The 23,664-nt window shown below is 27.7% G+C and overlaps 1 protein-coding gene across 2 annotated transcripts in view; it reads right to left on the reverse strand.

The window, feature by feature from the left end:
* The window catches only part of LOC122511049 (major facilitator superfamily domain-containing protein 6), a 79,339-nt gene that overhangs the window by 746 nt on the left and 54,929 nt on the right, over window positions 1–23,664 (reverse strand). Inside the window, exon 10 of one of the 2 annotated variants that reach the window (XM_043626061.1) lies at window positions 21–239. In XM_043626061.1, the coding sequence (XP_043481996.1) occupies window positions 64–239 (176 nt within the window). In that variant the 3' untranslated portion in view covers window positions 21–63. The remainder of the gene's footprint in view (window positions 1–20; window positions 240–23,664) is intronic. The other variant, XM_043626059.1, reaches the window with a different exon arrangement.

Consider the following 23,664-nt stretch of genomic DNA (forward strand, 5'->3'; position numbering starts at 1 on the left):
AGGGCAAAAAAACGGGTTACCGTGCAATGGAAGCTAGGTAATTTGCATGCATCACAATCGTAATTACTCACGACTATGACCCTGTTGTAAGGGATAGGCTTTTGCTTTACGAAGTAATAATTGCAAAATCCAGTAAATTGTCAACCAAATGAGAGCTCCACCGGAGAAAATTCTGAAAGTAACAGCGCCCTTGTATTCGTCCATTAAGTATCCACAAAGTAAACTACCCGCCGATACGCCTGGAAATTAAGAGCATTTTATTTAGTAAGTATACTATTAATTAATTAAATTGGTAAATTAAAAAATAAATAATTAAATTAATAAAGCAAAAAAAAATTAATTAATAAAGAATTATTATTATTACTAGTACAACTTCTGCGCGCTACGCGCGCCCATTAATTGTTTTTTAACTATAAAAGATTATGCTTCTTTTAAACAAAAACGCTTTAAATGAGCACTTCAATTTTTTTTAATATGTCAATCATTTAGAAATGAATCCCACAAATTCCACAATACATTTAAGTAATTTTCATATGCTTTAATATCTTAAAAATGTTCACATAAAATATTTCGAATATCCAGTAGAGCGAAGAATTTTAATATCCTACAGATATCGTAGAATATAAGCTAAAAAATCAGTGACTATTCGCTGATTCATTAGTGTATATACGCTGATTGAATCAGCTGCATACTTATAGCTACCCAATCAGCGACTTATCACTGATTCAAATTTAGAGAGTACAAATATCTTAGGGATACCCTAATTGTATAGAAATGGGAAACATTCAGGGTATTCTTAAATATCACCAAAGTAACACATGACATTACAGTAATGTGACCGTAATGTTCCATGTAATGTTATTAATATACCAATGTAATACAAAAATGAAATTTCAACAACATTAACATGTCCACCCCACAATGTGATATTTAAAGTTATTGTAGTTACATTACATGGTAATATTACTGTAATATTGCAGTAATGTGAAAGTATACACACAAAAAAAAATATGGTAAATTTGACTACTTTTTTACTATTTCCTGTAGTTCCTATAGGCGCCCGTAACATTATTTAGTAAAATGAACTATGACAGAATAGTTAGTCTAACTGTAAAATGTAGTAATAAATACCATTTTTACAGTAAATTTAACTACTAAAACAGTTATCTTAACTATTTGTTGTTAGTCATACTAACTGCTTCATTTAGTTGCAGTAACTAAATTTTCATAGTTCCTATAGGCGCCCGTAACAAATTGTAGTTGTAACAACTGTAAAAAATAGTTAAATTAACTATTTAAAGTAGTAAAATGAAATTATTTATTTGTTTTTTATTATTATTGAGGTCCACTTTTTTACATTTTCTCTTACCTATTTTTGTTCATATATAATTTATATATTAAATTCTTATACACCTAACAGAGAAAAATACCCAAACGCCGGGGATTGAACGCACGACCCTAACATTCGCAAACCGATAACCTAACCACCTAACCACGCTCGCACGCTACGATGACTGGCATTGTACTTGAGGACATTCTTCTTAGATTCAGTCATAATAACTACTCCGTTTAGTTGCAGTAACTAATTTTTTAAGCTCAAGGACTTAGTTGAAATGTAGCCAGCATATGATTTTAAATGACTCAACGATATTGCAGTAGTTAAAAGTACTGTTGAAAATAGTTATTTTCAGAATTTCTGTAGTAAAATTATCCACTTTTTACTAGTTATAAAAAAATTAAACTTACTATTTTCATATAGTAAAAATAACATAAAAATTGTTACTTTTATGACTTTTGTAGTTATAAAAATAAATGTTTCTTACCACCATAGAGATAAATTATTAAAAGCTAGTAAGAATAATTGGTTCTTTTAATCCCTATTGAAAATCCCCATATGGGAAACCACATGGGAAACCACATGGGATCCTATGTCAAAAACCATGTAAAACCCTACTTCCATGAAGGAAACCACGTGGTTTACCATGTGGTTTCCCATGTCAAACCATATGGGAAATTGAGACAGGATTTTAGTTAGGAATAGACATGGGGAATTTGAACAGTTCATCTATGCATAAAACCATATCAAATCCCACATGTTTTTCACATGTCAAATCCTAAACCAAATCCCATGTGAAAAACATTATCATTTATTTATAATTATTTTCCCAAGTCAATCCCCAAGTGAAAAACAGTATCATTTATTTATAATGATTTTCCCATGTCAAATCCTAAACCAAATCCCATGTGAAAAACATTATCCGCCTTATTGAATATCCCTACATGGGAATCCACTTGGAATTTTACAAGGGATTTCACATAGGATTTTATATGGGAATTGACATAGGATTTCATGCAAGATTTCACCTAGGATTTAATGAGACATCACATAGTATTTTATTAAAGATCCAATGAAGAAATTTTCAAAGGATTAAAAATTATTTAATAAAAAATTAAATAATATATAGTATTAGTGTTACAAGTCATCAAAAAAGTAAAAAAACGATAATTTGAAACACGTCCTCTCTGCTACAGGTTCTCAGCTTTTATATACTTCCAGAATCGTCTCAACAGCGAGAGAAGTCACTTTCGCCACCTAGCGGTGAAAGTATAGGAGCGACAGTAATCTTTAACATTACTAAGGAAACCATGTGGAATACCACGTAGGATTCCATGTGGTTTCCTACGTGGGGATTTACATGGGATTTTACTTAGGAATTCATTTGGGAATTTATTTCTACTTAAATTCCTAAGTAAAATCCCATGTAAATCCCCACGTAGGAAACCACATGGAATCCTACGTGGTATTCCACATGGTTTCCTTAGTAATGTTAAAGATTACTGTCGCTCCTATACTTTCACCGCTAGGTGGCGAAAGTGACTTCTCTCGCTGTTGAGACGATTCTGGAAGTATATAAAAGCTGAGAACCTGTAGCAGAGAGGACGTGTTTCAAATTATCGTTTTTTTACTTTTTTGATGACTTGTAACACTAATACTATATATTATTTAATTTTTTATTAAATAATTTTTAATCCTTTGAAAATTTCTTCATTGGATCTTTAATAAAATACTATGTGATGTCTCATTAAATCCTAGGTGAAATCTTGCATGAAATCCTATGTCAATTCCCATATAAAATCCTATGTGAAATCCCTTGTAAAATTCCAAGTGGATTCCCATGTAGGGATATTCAATAAGGCGGATAATGTTTTTCACATGGGATTTGGTTTAGGATTTGACATGTGAAAAACATGTGGGATTTGATATGGTTTTATGCATAGATGAACTGTTCAAATTCCCCATGTCTATTCCTAACTAAAATCCTGTCTGAATTTCCCATATGGTTTGACATGGGAAACCACATGGTAAACCACGTGGTTTCCTTCATGGAAGTAGGGTTTTACATGGTTTTTGACATAGGATCCCATGTGGTTTCCCATGTGGTTTCCCATATGGGGATTTTCAATAGGGAACTACATTAAACACAAAAATAACAAATTCCAGCGGTTGTTCTTACTCTTTGGAACAGTAAATTTTAATTCATTTCACGGAGAGAAGAAAGTAGTCAATCTCACTCAGCCCTGAGTCATAGTTACTAAACAATATGGTGACATTTTCGTTCAACAAAACAAAAAGTAAACTTCACTAAACGGCCGTTTAGTTATTAAGACTACTAACTTCATTAGTATCGTCTACGATATAAATTGTCATATCTGCGATTCTGTTTACAATTTACCAAAATAAAATTTAACCTCTTTTATAATAATTAATATAATAGTTAACACTTTATAAATAATTAATTATTTAGAAATAATTATTATTAATTAATTATTTTTCCAAAAATTTATTATATATGGGGAACGAGAAGAAAATCAAGTAATATTTTACAAAAATACACTGACGGTGATTAAAGGTAACAATAATAAATCAATTTAAAAATTATAATTGAGCCTCCCAATTCAAGAACTCGCCCGACGCTCGGATGAACACTCTAACGCCAGTCAAACGTTAAGAAAAGTTACAAAAATTAAAATTTGAAATTTTGATTTTTCGGAAGCACTACCTTGTAGGAAATTGAATAGCGCATCTTTTTTCCTTTGAATTTTTTTCGTAGGATGAATATTGTCGGAAATAATGACGAAAAATGGTAAAATTTTGTTTTTCAAATTTCATTGCTTTTTAAAACATAAATCATCGTATCTTCGACAATTATTGTCGAATTGACTTTAAATTTGGTATGCAAGTCTATTTGGGTTCTGGGAAAACGATAAAATGATCAGAATGTAAAAATTTCCTAATTGTTCACTAATTTGTTAATGTAAATAAAGGCTTGTCAATTTTAGGTTAACTTACCTTCGTCGACAAAAAGTCTGCGGTGAACTTTCGAATTGAAAAAACTTCCAGTGAGACATTTGTTTATTAGTATATAAGGAAGTTTTTTGGAAAATATTAGATTGATTTAGTAAAAAATGTGGAAAATATTAAGGTTTAAAGACAGCGCGGAGAGCGCGACATCGAGTCGCGGCGTGCAAATATCACTAAACACCAACTTTATAGGACTCAGTTGTTGAATTTGTTCTTATTACCTCGGTTATTACTCAGTACTTTAAAAAAAGCATTAAATAAATTATTGGGATATAATTATAACGCTATGTTTAACATTATCACAAACATAAAAATTCTATAAATAATAAAGAACTAGCAACAATTCGCGCGGCTAACTTTTTACTACATTTTATAAATAAAATTAGCAATTTTAAAAATAATAGATTATTATTATTATTATTATTATTATTAATTATTATTATTATTATTAATTATTTATTAATATTAATTATTATAATTAATTATTAATAATAATTATTAAAGAAACTCCATTAGTTTAAAAAAAAATTCAAAGAAATTCTTCAAAAGAATTTAATTAGGATTTTTTAAAATTTTTATAAAATTCTTTGCGAGAATTCCGTTATTTTCCTAAATAAAAAAATTCTTTGAAGGTATTCTTATTATTTTCTAGAATTTTAAATTGTTTTTTATAAAAATAATTGAATTGCTTAAAAAAAATTTATTATTTATAACAATAATAATTGAATTCCTGTGAAATTTGTATTATTTCTAAAAATAATCAAATGTTTATATGCAATTTTATTAAAAATTTTTTTAAATAATTGAATTTTTTGGGAAATTTTATAAAAAATAGTAGATATTGAAAATAATTGAAATTAGAAAAATTTTTGAAAATAATTGAAATTAGGACAAGAATTTCTCTGACATTTAGGAAAATAATTAAACTTTGGAAAAGAATTTTGTTATTTATAAAGGTAATCGGGATTTTTACAAAATTTTTTTTTCAAATTTTGTACATAGTTGAATTTTATAAGAAGAATTTTATTATTTTTTTTTTTTTTGAAAATAGTTGAATTTCTGCAATTATTTGTAATTTCTCCAAAATTGAATTTTTTTAGTGTTTTCAACAAAAATTTAAATTAGAAAGTTTTCAAATTCTATTATTTTTAAAATTGCTAATTTTATTTATAAAATGTAGTAAAAAGTTAGCCGCGCGAATTGTTGCTAGTTCTTTATTATTTATAGAATTTTTATGTTTGTTATAATGTTAAACATAGCGTTATAATTATATCCCAATAATTTATTTAATGCTTTTTTTAAAGTACTGAGTAATAACCGAGGTAATAAGAACAAATTCAACAACTGACGTCCTATATAGTTGGTGTTTAGTGATATTTGCACGCCGCGACTCGATGTCGCGCTCTCCGCGCTGTCTTTAAACCTTAATATTTTCCACATTTTTTACTAAATCAATCTAATATTTTCCAAAAAACTTCCTTATATACTAATAAACAAATGTCTCACTGGAAGTTTTTTCAATTCGAAAGTTCACCGCAGACTTTTTGTCGACGAAGGTAAGTTAACCTAAAATTGACAAGCCTTTATTTACATTAACAAATTAGTGAACAATTAGGAAATTTTTACATTCTGATCATTTTATCGTTTTCCCAGAACCCAAATAGACTTGCATACCAAATTTGAAGTCAATTCGACAATAATTGTCGAAGATACGATGATTTATGTTTTAAAAAGCAATGAAATTTGAAAAACAAAATTTTACCATTTTTCGTCATTATTTCCGACAATATTCATCCTACGAAAAAAATTCAAAGGAAAAAAAGATGCGCTATTCAATTTCCTACAAGGTAGTGCTTCTGAAAAATCAAAATTTCAAATTTTAATTTTTGTAACTTTTCTTAACGTTTGACTGGCGTTAGAGTGTTCATCCGAGCGTCGGGCGAGTTCTTGAATTGGGAGGCTCAATTTCTGTAATTGTTTAGTTAAATAGAAAAAATTATAAGAGCTATAATTATTTCTTTACAAAATATATTTGTCGCATATTTGAATAAACAGCTAAACTTTTTTTTATAATTATTATGATAACAATAACCTAATATTTGTTGTAATAACAAGCATAAATAATAAGTATAACACTGCAAATAAAGTTTTGAAAAATAATATTTTTTCTCGATTTCGTTTAATTTTTAATAGGTAGCTTTTTAATTAATTTTAATATTTTTTTTAAAGTTCAATTAATAATAAGATTAAAAATGTAAACAGAATTAGTTTTGTCTGCTTTACTGAGCAGACATTCATCCTTACTACTATGTTTAGTTCGATCGACAAAAAAAAAAATTGAACGCTGTTTTGTAACCTTTACTTAATATTTATTTGTCACAACTCAAATTTTCTTACTAAATGCGTAATAGTACAACTCACTATAACTCTTCTCTCCGTGTTTGCAAATAGCAAGAAATGGATATTTCTACTACAGAAATTCCGAAAATAACTATTTTTAACAGTACTTTTAACTACTGCACTATTGTTGAGTTATTCACAATCATAACGTGTAGTAGTAATTTTAACTACATAAAACCTACTATTCAATTTTAGTTCCACTAACTATGGAAGTTTAGTTAAAATGCTGCTGAATATATTAGTTTTAACTATATTTTTTTAACTGCACATATGTGGATGCTTTTACCACTCACGTTTTTTCTCTGTAGAAAAAAATGATCTTTTCAACTGCATAAATAGTAAAAATAACTATTTTCAACAATTGATTTTACTATATGAAAACAGTAAATTTCTTTCTTTCTCTGCAACTAGTAAGAAATAGTTGTTTTAACTACATAAATCATAAAAGTAACAACTTTCAGAGGTTGTATTTACTATATAAAAACAGTAAGTCTCATTTTGTTTGCAACTAATACAAAATAGTTATTTTTGATACCACAATAGTAAAATTAACTATTTTTAATAATAGTTTTTACTACTACACTATAGTTGAGCCATTTACAAGCATCTGTTAGTTATTTCAACTAAGTAAAGTAGTTATTTTAACTACATAAAACCAGCTACTTCTTTTTGGTTCCACTAACTGAGGAAGTGTAGTTAAAATGCTGCTCAATATGGTAGTTTTAACTACTTTTTTTCTAACTACACAAATGTGGTTGTTTTTACCATTCGCATTTTTTTCTGTGTATTATCGCAAAGAAAGATAAAAACAATTCTTCTTATATGAAAGGTGATCTTTTTTCGTATTATTACGGTGACATTACTGTAACACTACTGTAATAATATCTAGTATATATTTTATATATAAGAATTATTTTTCTATTGTAAAAGTAACTTAAAATTTTTTATACATTTTACTTGCATTTTCTAAAGAAACGCATGTAGATAAAGTCTCGTCAAAATATCAATTCTATAAAAAATTCGATACAAATAAGCCTATGAAACAAATGTTACTTTTTTGGGACATATAAAAAAGTTAGATAAATCACAAATGATTCATTCGGACGAAACGAACCGTTAGACGAACGAAATTTTTGTTTTGCAGTTGACTTGACAACTAAACTGTCATTTTGAATTGTTTGACAAAACGAACTTCTATGTCACACAGAAAAAAATGCGAATGGTAAAAACAACCACATTTGTGTAGTTAGAAAAAAAGTAGTTAAAACTACCATATTCAGCAGCATTTTAACTACACTTCCTCAGTTAGTGGAACCAAAATGAAGTAGTTGGTTTTATGTAGTTAAAATAACTACTTTACGTAGTTGAAATAACTAACAGATGCTTGTAAATGGCTCAACTATAGTGTAGTAGTAAAAACTATTGTTAAAAATAGTTAATTTTACTATTGTGGTAGCAAAAATAACTATTTTGTATTAGTTGCAAACAAAATGAGACTTACTGTTTTTATACAGTAAATACAACCTCTGAAAGTTGTTACTTTTATGATTTATGTAGTTAAAACAACTATTTCTTACTAGTTGCAGAGAAAGAAAGAAATTTACTGTTTTCATATAGTAAAATCAATTGTTGAAAATAGTTATTTTTACTATTTATGCAGTTGAAAAGATCATTTTTTTCTACAGAGAAAAAACGTGAGTGGTAAAAACATCCACATATGTGCAATTAAAAAAAAATAGTTAAAACTACCATATTCAGCAGCATTTCAACTAAACTTCCATAGTTAGTGGAACTAAAATTGAATAGTAGGTTTTATGTAGTTAAAATTACTACTACACGTTATGATTGTAAATAACTCAACAATAGTGCAGTAGTTAAAAGTACTGTTAAAAATAGTTATTTTCGGAATTTCTGCAGTAGAAATATCCATTTCTTGCTATTTGCAAAATAAATTAAAATTTACTGTTCCAAAGAGTAAAAACAACCGCTGGAGTTTGTTATTTTTGTGTTTAATGTAGTTAAAAGAACCAATTCTTACTAGCTTTTAATAATTTATCTCTATGGTGGTAAGAAAAATTAATTTTTATAATTACAAAAGTCATAAAAGTAACAATTTTTATGTTATTTTTACTATATGAAAATAGTAAGTTTAATTTTTTTATAACTAGTAAAAAGTGGATAATTTTACTACAGAAATTCTGAAAATAACTATTTTCAACAGTACTTTTAACTACTGCACTATCGTTGAGTCATTTAAAATCATATGCTGGCTACATCTCAACTAAGTCCTTGAGCTTAAAAAATTAGTTACTGCAACTAAACGGAGTAGTTATTATGACTGAATCTAAGAAGAATGTCCTCAAGTACAATGCCAGTCATCGTAGCGTGCGAGCGTGGTTAGGTGGTTAGGTTATCGGTTTGCGAATGTTAGGGTGTGCGTTCAATCCCCGGCCTTTGGGGATTTTTCTCTGTTAGGTGTATAAGAATTTAATATATAAATTATATATGAACAAAAATAGGTAAGAGAAAATATAAAAAAATGGACCTCAATAATAATAAAAAACAAATAAATAATTTCATTTTACTACTTTAAATAGTTAATTTAACTATTTTTTACAGTTGTTACAACTACAATTTGTTACGGGCGCCTATAGGAACTATGAAAATTTAGTTACTACAACTAAATGAAGCAGTTAGTATGACTAACAACAAATAGTTAAGATAACTGTTTTAGTAGTTAAATTTACTGTAAAAATGGTATTTATTACCACATTTTACAGTTAGACTAACTATTCTGTCATAGTTCATTTTACTAAATAATGTTACGGGCGCCTATAGGAACTACAGGAAATAGTAAAAAAGTAGTCAAATTTACCATATTTTTTTTTGTGTGCAGAAACACTCAGATCCAAAAATGTTTTTGATGTCGTAATTTGAATAAACATTAAATTCTTCTATAATTTATAATTATAAACTACATTTTAATTTAGTAGTACATTCAAGTTTATTAATGTATTAATTAAAATAAAAATTTTATTAGGTATTAGTTAATCCATTTTCAGGGTTGCCACGCTTTTACTCATTTCAAATTCCCTGACTTTTCCAGGTTTTCCAGGTTAAAAAACGGAATTCTTCCAGGTTTTTAAAACAACATTTATATTTTACAAAATTTTTAATTCTAACCTTTTTGAAATTAAATATGTTTTATAATAATTAAAAATGTGGGACTGATAAAATCATCATTTTATACCTATTATAAGAATATTGTTACTGTAACTTATTCAAAATTACTTTCATTATTTTAATTCAATTATTGTTTTCCACAATTTCTAACTAAAATTCTTCTTTATAAAGTGTAAATTAATTATTATTAATAATTTCTGAAAAATTTCTTTCAACATTTTCAAATCCTTTTGTTTACAATATTCAATTTTACGAAATTTCATCGATTATTCAGGTATTCGGAAATTCTTCAATCAAATATAATATATTAGAAAATAAAAACTTGAAATAACTTCAAAAAAATTCAATTCAACTTTTACAAAAAAATTAAATCTACACAATTTTAAGTTAAAAGTCTGTAAAATTCAAACATTCAAACATTATAATTTGAAATCTTTTCAAAACTCAATTATTATCTAAAGTTTTAACTGAAATTCATATTTCAATCAATTATTATTAGAAAATTCTACGACAATTCAATTATTTAACCCGTTGCCTGTTTCCAACCCACGGGTGGGTCGTGAAAAAGTATGGCCATAACTGTTTCCGACCCACCCGTGGGTCGTGTTCACTATCACTCAAAATAAATATAATTTGTATATAAATTGATAGATATTTTTCTTTATATCAATATTATAAGAAATTATAAGGGTCATTAATGATATTTTAGAAAATAATTGAATAATTAGTTATAATTTAAATATATTATACTATTTGAAGAAGTATCAGATTCCGCTGGGCAGTTTGGGACAATCATGTTGTATTTTCCTCAAACAGTTAAGGGATTAATACAAAAAAAATAATTTATTGAAAAATTGAATGTTTTTTAAAATTCAACTCTCATTTAAAGAATTTTATCAACAAATTTTTAAATAGGTAATTAAAATTCTTTTAACGAATTTCAATAAAATTTTTAAGAATAATTTCATTTTTCGAGAAATTAGATTAAAAATGTATTAAAAATAATTGAATCTCTGTAAAAAAATTTCATTGAATTGAGAAAAGTTTTTGAAAATAATTGAAATTTTGTCAAAAATTTTATTAAAATTTTTTTAAATAATTGAAATATTGCCAAGAAATTTATTAAAATTTTTAAAAATAATTGAATTTTAGAGAAAAATTTTAATATTTATAAAAATAATTGAAATTTTGACTATAACTCTTTTTAAACTTTCGACCATAATTGAATTTCTGCTAAGAATTTTATTACTTTTAAAAATAAGTAAATTCTAAAGACGAATTTTTTAATAATATTTCTTTTTAAATACCTAATTATTTTTAATACAAAAATAAATAATTTATTGAATAATTGAATTCTCATAAAGAATTTTATCAACAAATTTTTAAATAATTGCATTATTTTGACGAATTTTAATAAAATTTTAAGAATAATTACATTTTTCGAGGAATTCGATTAAAATTGTATCAAAAATAATTGAAATTCTGCAATGAGTTTTATTATCTATGAAAATAATAATTGAATCCCTGTAAAAAATTGTATTACATATTTATAAAAATAATTAAATCTCGGTAAAAATAAATTGAATATTTTTGAAAATAATTGAATTATTGCGAAATAAAAAAATTTTTTTTAATAATTCATTTCTTTTGGAAAATTTTATTAAAATAGTAGATATTTAAAAATATTGACTGGAGGAGAATTTTTGAAAAAAAATTGAATTTGTTAAAAAGAATTTCATTAAATTTTTTGAAAATAATTGAATTTTGGAGAAAAATTTTAATATTTATAAAGATAATTGAAATTTTGACGATAAATTTTTTAAACTTTTGATCATAATTGAATTTCTGCGCAGAATTTTATTACTTTTGAAAAGAATTGAATTTCTTTGATGAATTTGAATAAAATTTTTAAGAATAATTATACATTTTTCGAGAAATTCCATTAAAATTGTATGAAATATAATTGAAATTTTGCGATGAGTTTTTATTATTTATGAAAATAATTGTAAATCTATAAATTTTTTGATTATTTATGAAAATAATTGAATTATTGCGAAGAAAAATTGTAAAGGCAACTCTTTTAAAATTGAATTAAGAAAATTGAATTAAAGAAAAATTAGATTTCAAAAATAAGTACAATAACTTTAGAAAACAATAATTTTCCAGGATTCCAATCAAAATTCCCTGACTTTTCCAGGTTTTTTCAAGGTTTATAAAAATTCCCTGACATTTCCAGGTTTTCCAGGTTTCCAGGTTGCGTGGCAACCCTGAAATTTTTTAATTAATTTTTTATAATTATTATTAAATGAATCGAAGATAATATTACTTCAAATAAAGAATCCCCCCAAGTGCGAAATGCCAAGACTGCAAAAACGGCCCATCATTGGTGCAGTAATGTCTGCCGAGAATTGGCAGTAGTTACTGGGCCATTATTGGTAACCAAAACGTCCCATTACTGGGCCAATGATGGTGCCGATGGTCAGAATTTCAAATTTTTTAAGACTGGGCCAGCTCTCGGCCCAATAACGGCACATTCATGGCAAAGTTTATCAATGTTTAATGTCAAAAGACAATTGCCAGTGATGTGCCGACCATCGGCCCAGTAATGGCTCATTATTGGCACTTTAATGGCAAAAAATTTGTATCGTTCATGGCAAATTATAATTGCCAGTATTGGGGCGTAGCTTGGCCCAATAACGGCACGTTATTGTCAAAGTTGATCAATCTTTAATAGGAAAATTCAATTGCCAGTGATGTGACGAAGATCGGCCCATTAAAGGCACATTAATGCCATTTTAATTTGGTATAATTTTTTATAAGAATTGAAATTTAAGAAACATTCAGGTATTAAATAAATTATTTATTTTGTATTTAAATAATTGAATAAGCTTGAAAAGGATTCAAATTAAAATATTTGAAACTTTGAATTTTCTATATTTTTAACTGGCAATTTTAAAGAATTAATTTTTTTGAAAAAGTTTAATTAAGTATTAATTTAAAAAAGAAGTTATTAATGTTTTCATATAATTTTACAATTAAAAAAATTCGTAAATAAATGTTACAGAAACCTTTTTTTGAGTAAAATTTTTCCTTTATTATCTAAAAATTAAGAAATTTTCAATTTTACTTTCAATTAATATTTGCAATTGACAAATAGAATTTATAAACATTTTTTTCCTTCATTTTTTAAAAATCTTTGAATTTTTCTTAAAGCAATTGTAATTAAGAAATAGAAATGATGCAAATTATTTCCTTAAGAAAATTTATTGAATAAATGAATGTTTTTTAAAATTTAATTCTCATAATTCAATTTTAAGAAACATTTAGTTATTCAATAAATTATTTATTTTTGCATTTAAATAATTAAATTCTCGTAGAATTTTGTAGTAAAAATTGATTTCAAAATGGATTCTAGTCAAATTTTCAGATAATAATTAAATATTAAAAATATACCATGAATTATGATATTAAAATTTTTTTAAATTCAATCGCCAATGATGTGACAAAGATTGGCCCATTAAAGGCACATTAATGGCACTTTAATGGCAAAAATTTTGTATCTTTAATGGCAAAATATAATTGCCAGAATTGGGGCGTTGCTTGGCCCAATAATGGCACATTCACGACAAAGTTGATCAATCTTTAATGGTAAAAGACAACTGCCAGTGTTGTGACGAAGATCGGCTCATTATTGGCACTTTAATAGCAAAAAATTTGTATCTTTCATGGCAAATTATAATTGCCAGAATTGGGGCGTTGCTTGGCCCAATAATGACACATTCACGACAAAGTTGATCAATCTTTAATGGTAAAAGACAACTGTCAGTGTTGTGACGAAGATCGGCTCATTATTGGCACTTTAATGGCAAAAAATTTGTATCTTTCATGGCAAATTATAATTGCCAGAATTGGGGCGTTGCTTGGCCCAATAATGGCACATTCACGACAAAGTTGATCAATCTTTAATGGTAAAAGACAACTGCCAGTGTTGTGACGAAGATCGACTCATTATTGGCACTTTAATGGCAAAAAATTTGTATCTTTCATGGCAAATTATAATTGCCAGAATTGGGGCGTTGCTTGGCCCAATAATGACACATTCACGACAAAGTTGATCAATCTTTAATGGTAAAAGACAACTGCCAGTGTTGTGACGAAGATCGGCTCATTATTGGCACTTTAATGGCAAAAAATTTGTATCTTTCATGGCAAATTATAATTGACAGTATTGGGGCGTAGCTTGTCCCAATAACGGCACATTCACGGCAAAGTTGATCAATCTTTAATGGCAAAATTCAATTGCCAGTGATGTGACGAAGATCGGTCCATTAATGGCTCATTGTTGGCACTTTAATGGCAAACATTTTGTATCTTTGATGGCAAAATATAATTGCCAGAATTGGGATGTAGCTTGGCCCAAGAATGGCACATTAATGTCTATCATTTTGTATCTATGATGGCAAATTATAATTGCCAATATTGGGACGTAGCTCGGCCGAATAATGGCACAGTATTGGCCAGTGTAGTGTAGCTTATAAGAACCCTTTTGCTTCCTCGACTTCAAGTCAGAGTAGCAGAGTGGTCAGAGTGTTAGGCTGTGGAGCGTCAGGTTCAGGTATCGATCCCCGCGAGAGGTAAGAATTTTTCAAATATTTGTAAGTTTGCGTTTAAATTAGGGAAATAAGCCGTATAAATGTTATAAATTAATTAGTTAATTGAATAAAAAAAAATTATTTTTATTTTTTTCTAATTTTGTCAACACTGGGGGAGTAATGGCAGCCAATATTGGGCCATTAATGTCTGCTGAGATCTGGCTGCCAATAATGGGCCATTAATGTCTGCCGAGATTTGGTGCCAATATTGGGACAGTAATGTCTGCCGAGATCTGGCTGCCGACGTCCAACCGCGGTTAACACCACAAGAGTCGGCGCAAAGTCGGGCCAATATTGTCTGCCAAGTCTCGATGCCAGCTTTGCCAATACTGGGCCAGTGTTGGGCCGCGTTGGTTTTCGCACTTGGGCCTTTATAATTTAATACAATAAAAATTAACAAATGTATTACTTATTATTAATTATAAATACTCATATTGAATAATGTAACAATTAATTAGTTATAAGAAACTTTATAATAACAAAAAATTGATTAAATTACATATATTTTGGAAATAATTGAAAAAATGGTTTTAAAAATTTTATAAATCAAACCTATTTTATTTTTTAGTTTGTAATATTTAATTTCTGAAAATATCCTATTGAACTCAAATAATTAAAATAAAGTATTAAATGTAATTAAAGTAATCTGTTTTTAAAATAAATAAATTTAAATATCGCTGCCCTGCAAGGGTTCTGCGAATAGAATGTGGTATAGTGTTCCCGAACTGACTTTTTGTGCTGAACACGAATCACACTGTAAAAAGAAAGGTACTAATTCAGTACCAATTTTTGGTACTAAATCGAGATTTGGTTCTATTTTAATACCGAAAATCAGCTCTAATTTAGAAGCTTTTATTTACAAAGCAGGGCTTGAAAACTTCCCATCGCGTCAGGTTTTAAAGAAAATTGTGATTGAAACCCCTAAAAACTGCGTTTTTGGCCATTTTTAAAAAATTATACAGCTAAATCCTGACGTGCTACAAACTTCGCTAATATCAGAAATTAAAAATTAAACCATGCCCTTTCACATGAGCACTATGACGATTTGATCGCATGCACCCTTGAAGCAGGGGGTGTGTTTATATCTAGGGGTGCAAGAAGAAAATGTTAATAGAACAAAAATATTTAAAACTCCGTCTATTTTAATGAAACGTTTAAGCGGGGTTGTTGGGGTTGCTGAGTACGAATAAAAAGTTAGATTTAAAAAATTCAAGTGTATAGGTTTAATTCAATACGAAAGTCAATAAAATTTTTTAAAAAATTATGAATTTTGTTGTTCGAGAAAAATCGGAGAAGCTTTATATGCAGTAAAGAAATGACGTTCGAAGTAAATGTTATAAAGAATACTAAAACTGTGTATTTGTTAAGATCATTTAGCTACAGGATTTATAATACTCTGCTTGCCAGAGTACACTACGGGGAGGCGATCTAAATTACACTCCATTTGTTGTAATTTTTTATGTATTTTTGTTCTTTTATATTTTTTTGTATTTCTAAAAGTACTTTTTTGTTTTATTAAAAAAAATTATGTCTTCAGAAAATTTGAAAAAACAGCGAAACGAAAGTGAGCTAATGCAGAAATCATTGAGTTTCAAAGAAGCTTGGTTTTTTAGATTTTCGTTTTTTAAGCTTGTGACTGAAAGTCGCGTTTTAAGGACCAACAATAATCAGCTAGCATATTCGTATTCCATCTTCCCTGATACCATTTTTTCATTTCTTTTATATCCTGATGGAACCTTTCCCCTTGTTCTTCACTTACACCTTCCAAGATTTACATTGGGAAAGAAATCTAAATATAATATAATTATAATAATAATATAATACATAATATATAATAATATATAATATAATATATAATATATAATATATATATAATATAATATAATATATAATATATAATAATAATATAATATAATATATAATATATAATAATAATATAATATATAATAATAATATAATAATAATAATATAATAATAATATAAAATAATAAATAATATATAATATATATATATGGGTCAAAATAAGTGAAACCGGCCACTTGAAAAATTTTTATCTCCAATTTTCAAGTTATCTATGATTTTTAGTAGATATATGAGTACACTTTTTCCCCCTAAAATATTTTTCAAAAAAAAATTTTATTTTTGAAGTAATCAGGTATTGAAGTTTTAGGTCATTTTATTTTCATTTTATTATTACTTTGAAACAAATAAAGATAATTAAGTAATTTTTTTTTAAATTAGAGCTTAAAGTCTATACTTTAAAGATGAAATAAAGCGATTGCTAAAAAATGAAAATTTATAATTGTTATTAACAATTCTTTTAAACAATTGCAAATTGAAGAATGTTCTCAATGTTTTTGAAAGATTAAATTACGATATATTGATGCACAAATCTATAAGGATTCATTAAAAAAAAACAGTAACCTCCAATATTATAGAAATTGTGTAGATTTTTCTGCCAAAATGCAGGCGAAAATCGATTTTTAATCTTAAAAATCCGCTTGAAAGCGTGAAGTTTCTAACAAAACAAAAGAAGATCTTATTTATTCGTTTGCAATTTTATCTTTTTCCAGGAACTTGAGTCAATTTTTGCTTGCATTTTGTCAGCAAAATTTACATAATTTCTATAATATTGGAAGTTACTCATTTTTCTTTTTTTTAAATGAATCCTTATAGTTTTGCGCATCAATATATCGTAATTTAATCTTTCAAAAACATTGAGAACATTCTTCAATTTGCAATTGTTTAAAAGAATTGTTAATAACAATTATAAATTTTCATTTTTTAGCAATCGCTTTATTTCATCTTTAAAGTATAGACTTTAAGCTTTAATTTAAAAAAAAAATTACTTAATTATCTTTATTTGTTTCAAAGTAATAATAAAATGAAAATAAAATAACCTAAAACTTCAATACCTAATTACTTCAAAAATAAAATTTTTTTTTGAAAAATATTTTAGGGGGAAAAAGTGTACTCATATATCTACTAAAAATCATAGATAACTTGAAAATTGGAGATAAAAATTTTTCAAGTGGCCGGTTTCACTTATTTTGACCCATATATAATATATATATATATATATATATATATATATATATATATATAATATATTATATTATATTATTATAATATAATTTATTTATAAGCTTTCTCTCGCTGACATCTTACATTTAAACTAAATTGTTTAAATCCAAAGAACCAAAACATTATAATATATATTCAATTAACTTCCTTTTTATTCAAAAGAAAGAAAGAAAGATGAAGTTTTTCTTAATCCCAACGGGAAGTTGCCAATGTTAACGATTGGTTCAATAATGGGCCATGCTTGGTGCCCAATGGTTTTTTCTTGGCAAAACAATTGGCAACCATCATTGGACCACCAATGGTTTAAACTTGGGATGATCACGCTACTGCCAATGATCGGTAGCCAAGCATCGGGCCAATATTAGTTGCCAAGGAATTGCCAAGGAAACAAAATCGATTTTCAAAAGCTTGATTTTTTATTGGCAGCCAACAAAAAACCAAGGTTTTAAAAATTGTTTTTTTTAATTATTAATTAAAATTTATTTTTAAAAAATATATTTTTCAAAAATTTATTTTTTAAAAATATATATTTTTTTAAATTAATAGAACATATTAATTTAATTTGTCACCTCTGGTAAAACAAAGATGAAAGACTGATAAATTCCCTCACTTTATATCTTACAGTGGAGGGATAACTGTGAATGTCTTTGCGAGAGAGGAGCAGGTACTTATATAGAGCCAGTGAGAAAGGTCACAAGCGAGAACAAATCACTAGCATGCACTCTGGCGGCGCTTGTCGGAAGTGGCGCAACGTTGGTTGCCAAGCGCTGTGTCGATAATGTCAGGATATGCATGCGCGCCAGAAAACAGTTCCGACAAGCGCCGCCAGAGTGCATGCTAGTGATTTCTTCTCGCTTGTGACCTGTTTCACTGGCTCTATATAAGTACCTGCTCCTCTCTCGCAAAGACATTCACAGTTATCCCTCCACTGTAAGATATAAAGTGAGGGAATTTATCAGTCTTTCATCTTTGTTTTACCAGAGGTGACAAATTAAATTAATATGTTCTATTAATTTAAAAAAATATATATTTTTGAAAAATATATTTTTTTAAAATTAATTTTTGAAAAATATATTTTTTTAAAATTAATTTTTGAAAAATATATTTTTTAAAAATAAATTTTAATTAATAATTAAGAAAAATCAATTTTCAAAACCTTGGTTTTTTGTTGGCTGCCAATAAAAAATCAAGCTTTTGAAAATCGATTTTGTCTCCTTGGCAATTCCTTGGCAAATAATATTGGCCCGATGCTTGGCTACCGATCATTGGCAGTAGAGTGATCATCCCAAGTTTAAACCATTGGTGGTCGAATGATGGTTGCCATTAATGTTCCAATAATGGAACGGAGTTCGCCAAGCATGGCCCATTATTGAACCAATCGTTTACTTCCCATTGGGATACAATTTAATTAAAAATATCCATTTCCAGTTTTCTCTTATTTGTTTATTTACAATTTTTTCATTTTTCTTTATTTTTAATTTATTTGTATTTAATATCTACCCAGGCGGAAAAGTCGGACGAATGTCGGAATTTACAACCGGCTGGGATCCGCGCCCGTACAGACCGCAAGTACCGACGGTCTGTACCGATTCGGATCTGAAAAAGCAACCGGTGCGGTACAGATTATGCTCCGACTGTCGGATCCGTCTTCCCACTATTGTCAGTACCGGCTCGGTACTGGATTTCTTCCGCCGGCGGATCTTATTCTTCTGCGGCGTCGGAAGAATGACGGATATGTTAAGTCTGTACTGGCTCGGTGCTGGGCCGGATCCGACTGCGGATGTCGTCATTTATTGTCACATTATAAATCACATAATAAATTTATTTTCAATAAATGTGTCATAACTAAATAATTATTACAATAATCAATTGCATTATTTTAGAAAATAATGATTAATTAATAAATGAATTTAATCAAAATATTAAGTAATTATTTATTGAGACTTTTTTCAAAATTAAACAATTAAAAAAATTTGTTGTGCACTTATACTTTATAATTATTATAAATAAATTTATACTATTAATATAAATTTATTATTATTGAGATATTATTAATTAATATTATTGAGAATTAATAATAAATTATTAATATTAATAAATATTAATAAATATTAATATTCATGTTAATAATTTATTATTAATTCTCAATAATATTAATGTTAATTAATAATATCTCAATGATAATAAATTTATTATTATTGTGATATTAATTAAAATTATTAATATTATTATGTTCAATATTATTATATTGAGATACAATTATTTAATATATTACATAATAATAAAAATATAGCTGTAGCATTGACGCGTAGTTATTCGACAAGTTTCATTTCAGCTTGTGACACTTGAGAGTATTTAAGATTTGAGAGTCCCATGCGAGCGTAGCATAGTGGTTAGCGTGCGAGATTTCGGTGCGTAAATATTCGGTTAGGCGTAGGTTCGTACCTCCAAGCGTTAGGATTTTTCAAATGTGTATGTAATAAAAAATTGCGTTTAAGTATATAAAAAAATAAAAAAAATGTGTAAAGTGAACTGTCAATGAATTGTCATCAGTATTTATCTTTTGCAATTAATTATTATTTTTTTATTGATATTTGTTGAAATTATCATTTGGAACCGATCCGGTTGTCAGTCGGTAGAATGCCAGCGCTCGGCTGGCTATTAAATGAAAAATCCACGGTCGGTAGAGTGCCAGGTCCCAGCCGGTTGAATTATACACGGAACGGCTTCTCCCGGCCGGTCAGCGGGCGGTAGAATGCCAGTTCCGAGCCGGTTGCCAGCGCGTTCCTGGCCTAGTCACTATTCGGTAGAATGCCCGTTCACATTCGGTTGGCAGGCGGTTCCCAGCCAGTACAGTTACACCGGCGTCAGTACGGGCTAGGATCCGCGCCGGTTGGAAATTTCCGCCTGGGTATTTCCAATTTTTATTTTAGTGTTATTTAACATCTAATTCTAATTATTACAATTTTAAATTACAGAATGTTAATGAATTTTCATTATAAATATCTGTAGACAATTTTGTATCATAGAAAAAATATATAAGAACTGTACAAAAAGAAAATTTTATATTGTTTAAATAACTAATTTCAATGTCTTTTGTACTAAAAATATTTGTTTGCTCTATCTATATAAATTGTAAAAAAAATGTATTAATTTATTATGTGGAAATAACTTACAGTTCACTGATTGTTTGATAAAAAAACTCAATATTCATTAACTTATCTTTAAACGACGAAAAATAGAAAATGAATGGAAAATTTCTGTTCTGTATCCACTACTGAAATTGAAAGAATGTTACTTTTCAAAACTGTACTCTTTATAAACTTATCATTCATTTTACATAAAAAAATTGTTTAATATTCTTTAAACATTGAAGAATAAGGTTTTACAATTGCCAGTGATGTGACGTAGATCGGCCCATTAATGAAACATGAGTGGCACTTTAATGGCAAAAATTTTGTATCTTTGATGGCAAATTACAATTGCCAGTATTGGGCCAAGCGCCGCCTCAATATTGGCAATTGTAATTTGTCATCAAAGATACAAAATTTTTGCCATTAAAGTGCCACTCATGTTCCATTAATGGGCCGATCTACGTCACATCACTGGCAATTGTCTTTTGTTATTAAAGATTGATCAACTTTGCCGTGAATGTAACATTATTGGGCTGAGAGCCGGCCCAGTCTTAGAAAATTTGAAAATCTGACCATCGACGCCATCATTGGCCCAGCAATGGAACGTTTTGAACACCAGTAATGGCCCAGTAATTACTGCCAATTCTCGGCAGACATTACTGGGCCAATGATGGGCCCTTTTTGCAGTCTTGGCATTTCGCACTTGAGTTACCACTAATTCATACTCTCTTTCTCTACTCACTGGTCACTCAATAGACTGCCCACTGGTTGAAAGAAACCCTTTGAACAATAGGCCAGGTACTCGAGCGGGCCTCTCGTTTCTCTTTATATATATATATATATATATATATCCTTATTAATAAAATCAGATGTCTGTCTGTACATTGCTTAAAACTTCAAAATGTTAACATGATTAGTTATTATGGACATCAGAGATTCCAAAAATGTTCTTAAAAAATTTAATGTATGTATGTATGTATGTATGTATGTATGTATGTTTGTCTGTCACAAAAACTTTGTACCCCAATCACACAAAAACATGTGAATCGACTTAAGTCCAACTTGGTAGGTTATTAGGTATTGACCCAAGGAAGGTTTATAAATTTACAGATTTAAAAAATATTAATTAGAACGGGAGATATTCAATTTTTTCAAAAAATTCAAAAAATCGAAAATTTCAAAATTTTTTATTTTTTATGGATTGCTTTTGAAGTTTATATACTTGAGTATTATATGTTATTTAGTCACATTATAGCATAACTTTGCAAAAAATAAAGTCCTATAACTAATATGTAAGTATAAAAATGTTTTCAAAAAATCGAAAATTTCAAAATTTTACATTTTTTTATGGATTGCTTTTAAACTTTCTATATTTGAGTATTACATGTTATTTGGTCACATTTTAGCATAATTTTTCAAAAAATACTATTCTACAACTAAGATGTAAATATAAAAATATTTTCAAAAACTTGAAAAATGGAAAATTTCCAAATTTCACAATTTTTAATGGATAGCTTTTAAACTTTCTAAAAATGAATATTATATGTTATTTAGTCAGATTTTATCATAATTTTGCAAAAAATACTATCCTACAAGAAATATAAAAAAATTTTCAATATATCAAAAAATCGATACTAATTACTATATGAAGTATAATTCAGTAGTATTTTTGGAGTCTCTGATTAATATTTTGATGTCAAAATAGTGCAATTCAAAATTATTTATCAAATCAATCTAATATTTTCAAGAAGTTCAGAAATATTGAAAATGGAAATTTTTTATGATTAAAATGATTTCGCAGGATGTCAAGAATTGTAAGTCACCTGTGATACAATACAAGCATATTATGCCACTAGGCAAAAACTTACATGTTAAAACGTTTTTTCATTTTAACTCTAGATTTAACTTTAAGAGATGTTTTGAGCAATGTAAAGACAAAAGTTAACACGGTGTCTATTTTTGTTTAACAAAATTCCCTGCTTTGTCCAAACTTTTCACGGTTTATCTCTTTTTTGTCAAATTTAAATTTACTTGATTTTATCCATAAATAAATCTACAAATGGCTATAAAAATTTACTTATTTTATGAAAATACTGTTTCTTAAGTTCATATAAATATAGATTGTATTACTTGCTGTCGTACAGTTTTCTGTTTATACTAATACATTTAACTGGGTATCTACCAAACGGGAAAAACTGTAAAAAGCTGGGAATATGCCGAACCGGGAATTTTCCTATCAAATTAAGAAAAAGTTTCATTATATTAATTCGCTTTTAAAAAATTGCTTTTTACTTCAATTTTTATTGATGTATAATATTTATGAAAACAGACCCGAGTCAAAATTTAAGCCCTACTTTCAGCCTAAAATTTAGGTCTTATGTTAGGTTTTAGCAGTCGTAACGTAGGGTCTACTTGCGATACAATTAGTTCCAATTAGACTCTACTATAACTCCAAAAACTGTATGGAAAATTTAATTTTTTTAATACATTAATTAAAGTACTACAAATTGATAAATATTGTTCTCTGCATTTGAATTGGTTAAAATAACTAATTTGATAACAAAAAGTCAATCACTGATTCAAATAGTAATATTTTCCTACTAAAATAGCTATAATGGTAACTAATTATTATTTTTTTCCGGTCAAATTAAATTCCCTAGCTATTTCCTGATTTTCCAGATTGGTAGAAACTTAAATGTATTGGTAGAAACTAAAACCCGTCGAAGACGGGTACGACAGCTAGTATATATATATATATATATATATATATATAATATTCGATATATCATTTAGTGAAAATTTCTTTCTGTCTCCCTCTTTCTATTAACTAAACATAAATCGCTCTCAT

Source organism: Leptopilina heterotoma, unplaced genomic scaffold (assembly GCF_015476425.1).
Source record: "Leptopilina heterotoma isolate Lh14 unplaced genomic scaffold, ASM1547642v1 Lhet_8, whole genome shotgun sequence".
Classification (NCBI taxonomy): Eukaryota; Metazoa; Arthropoda; class Insecta; order Hymenoptera; family Figitidae; genus Leptopilina; species Leptopilina heterotoma.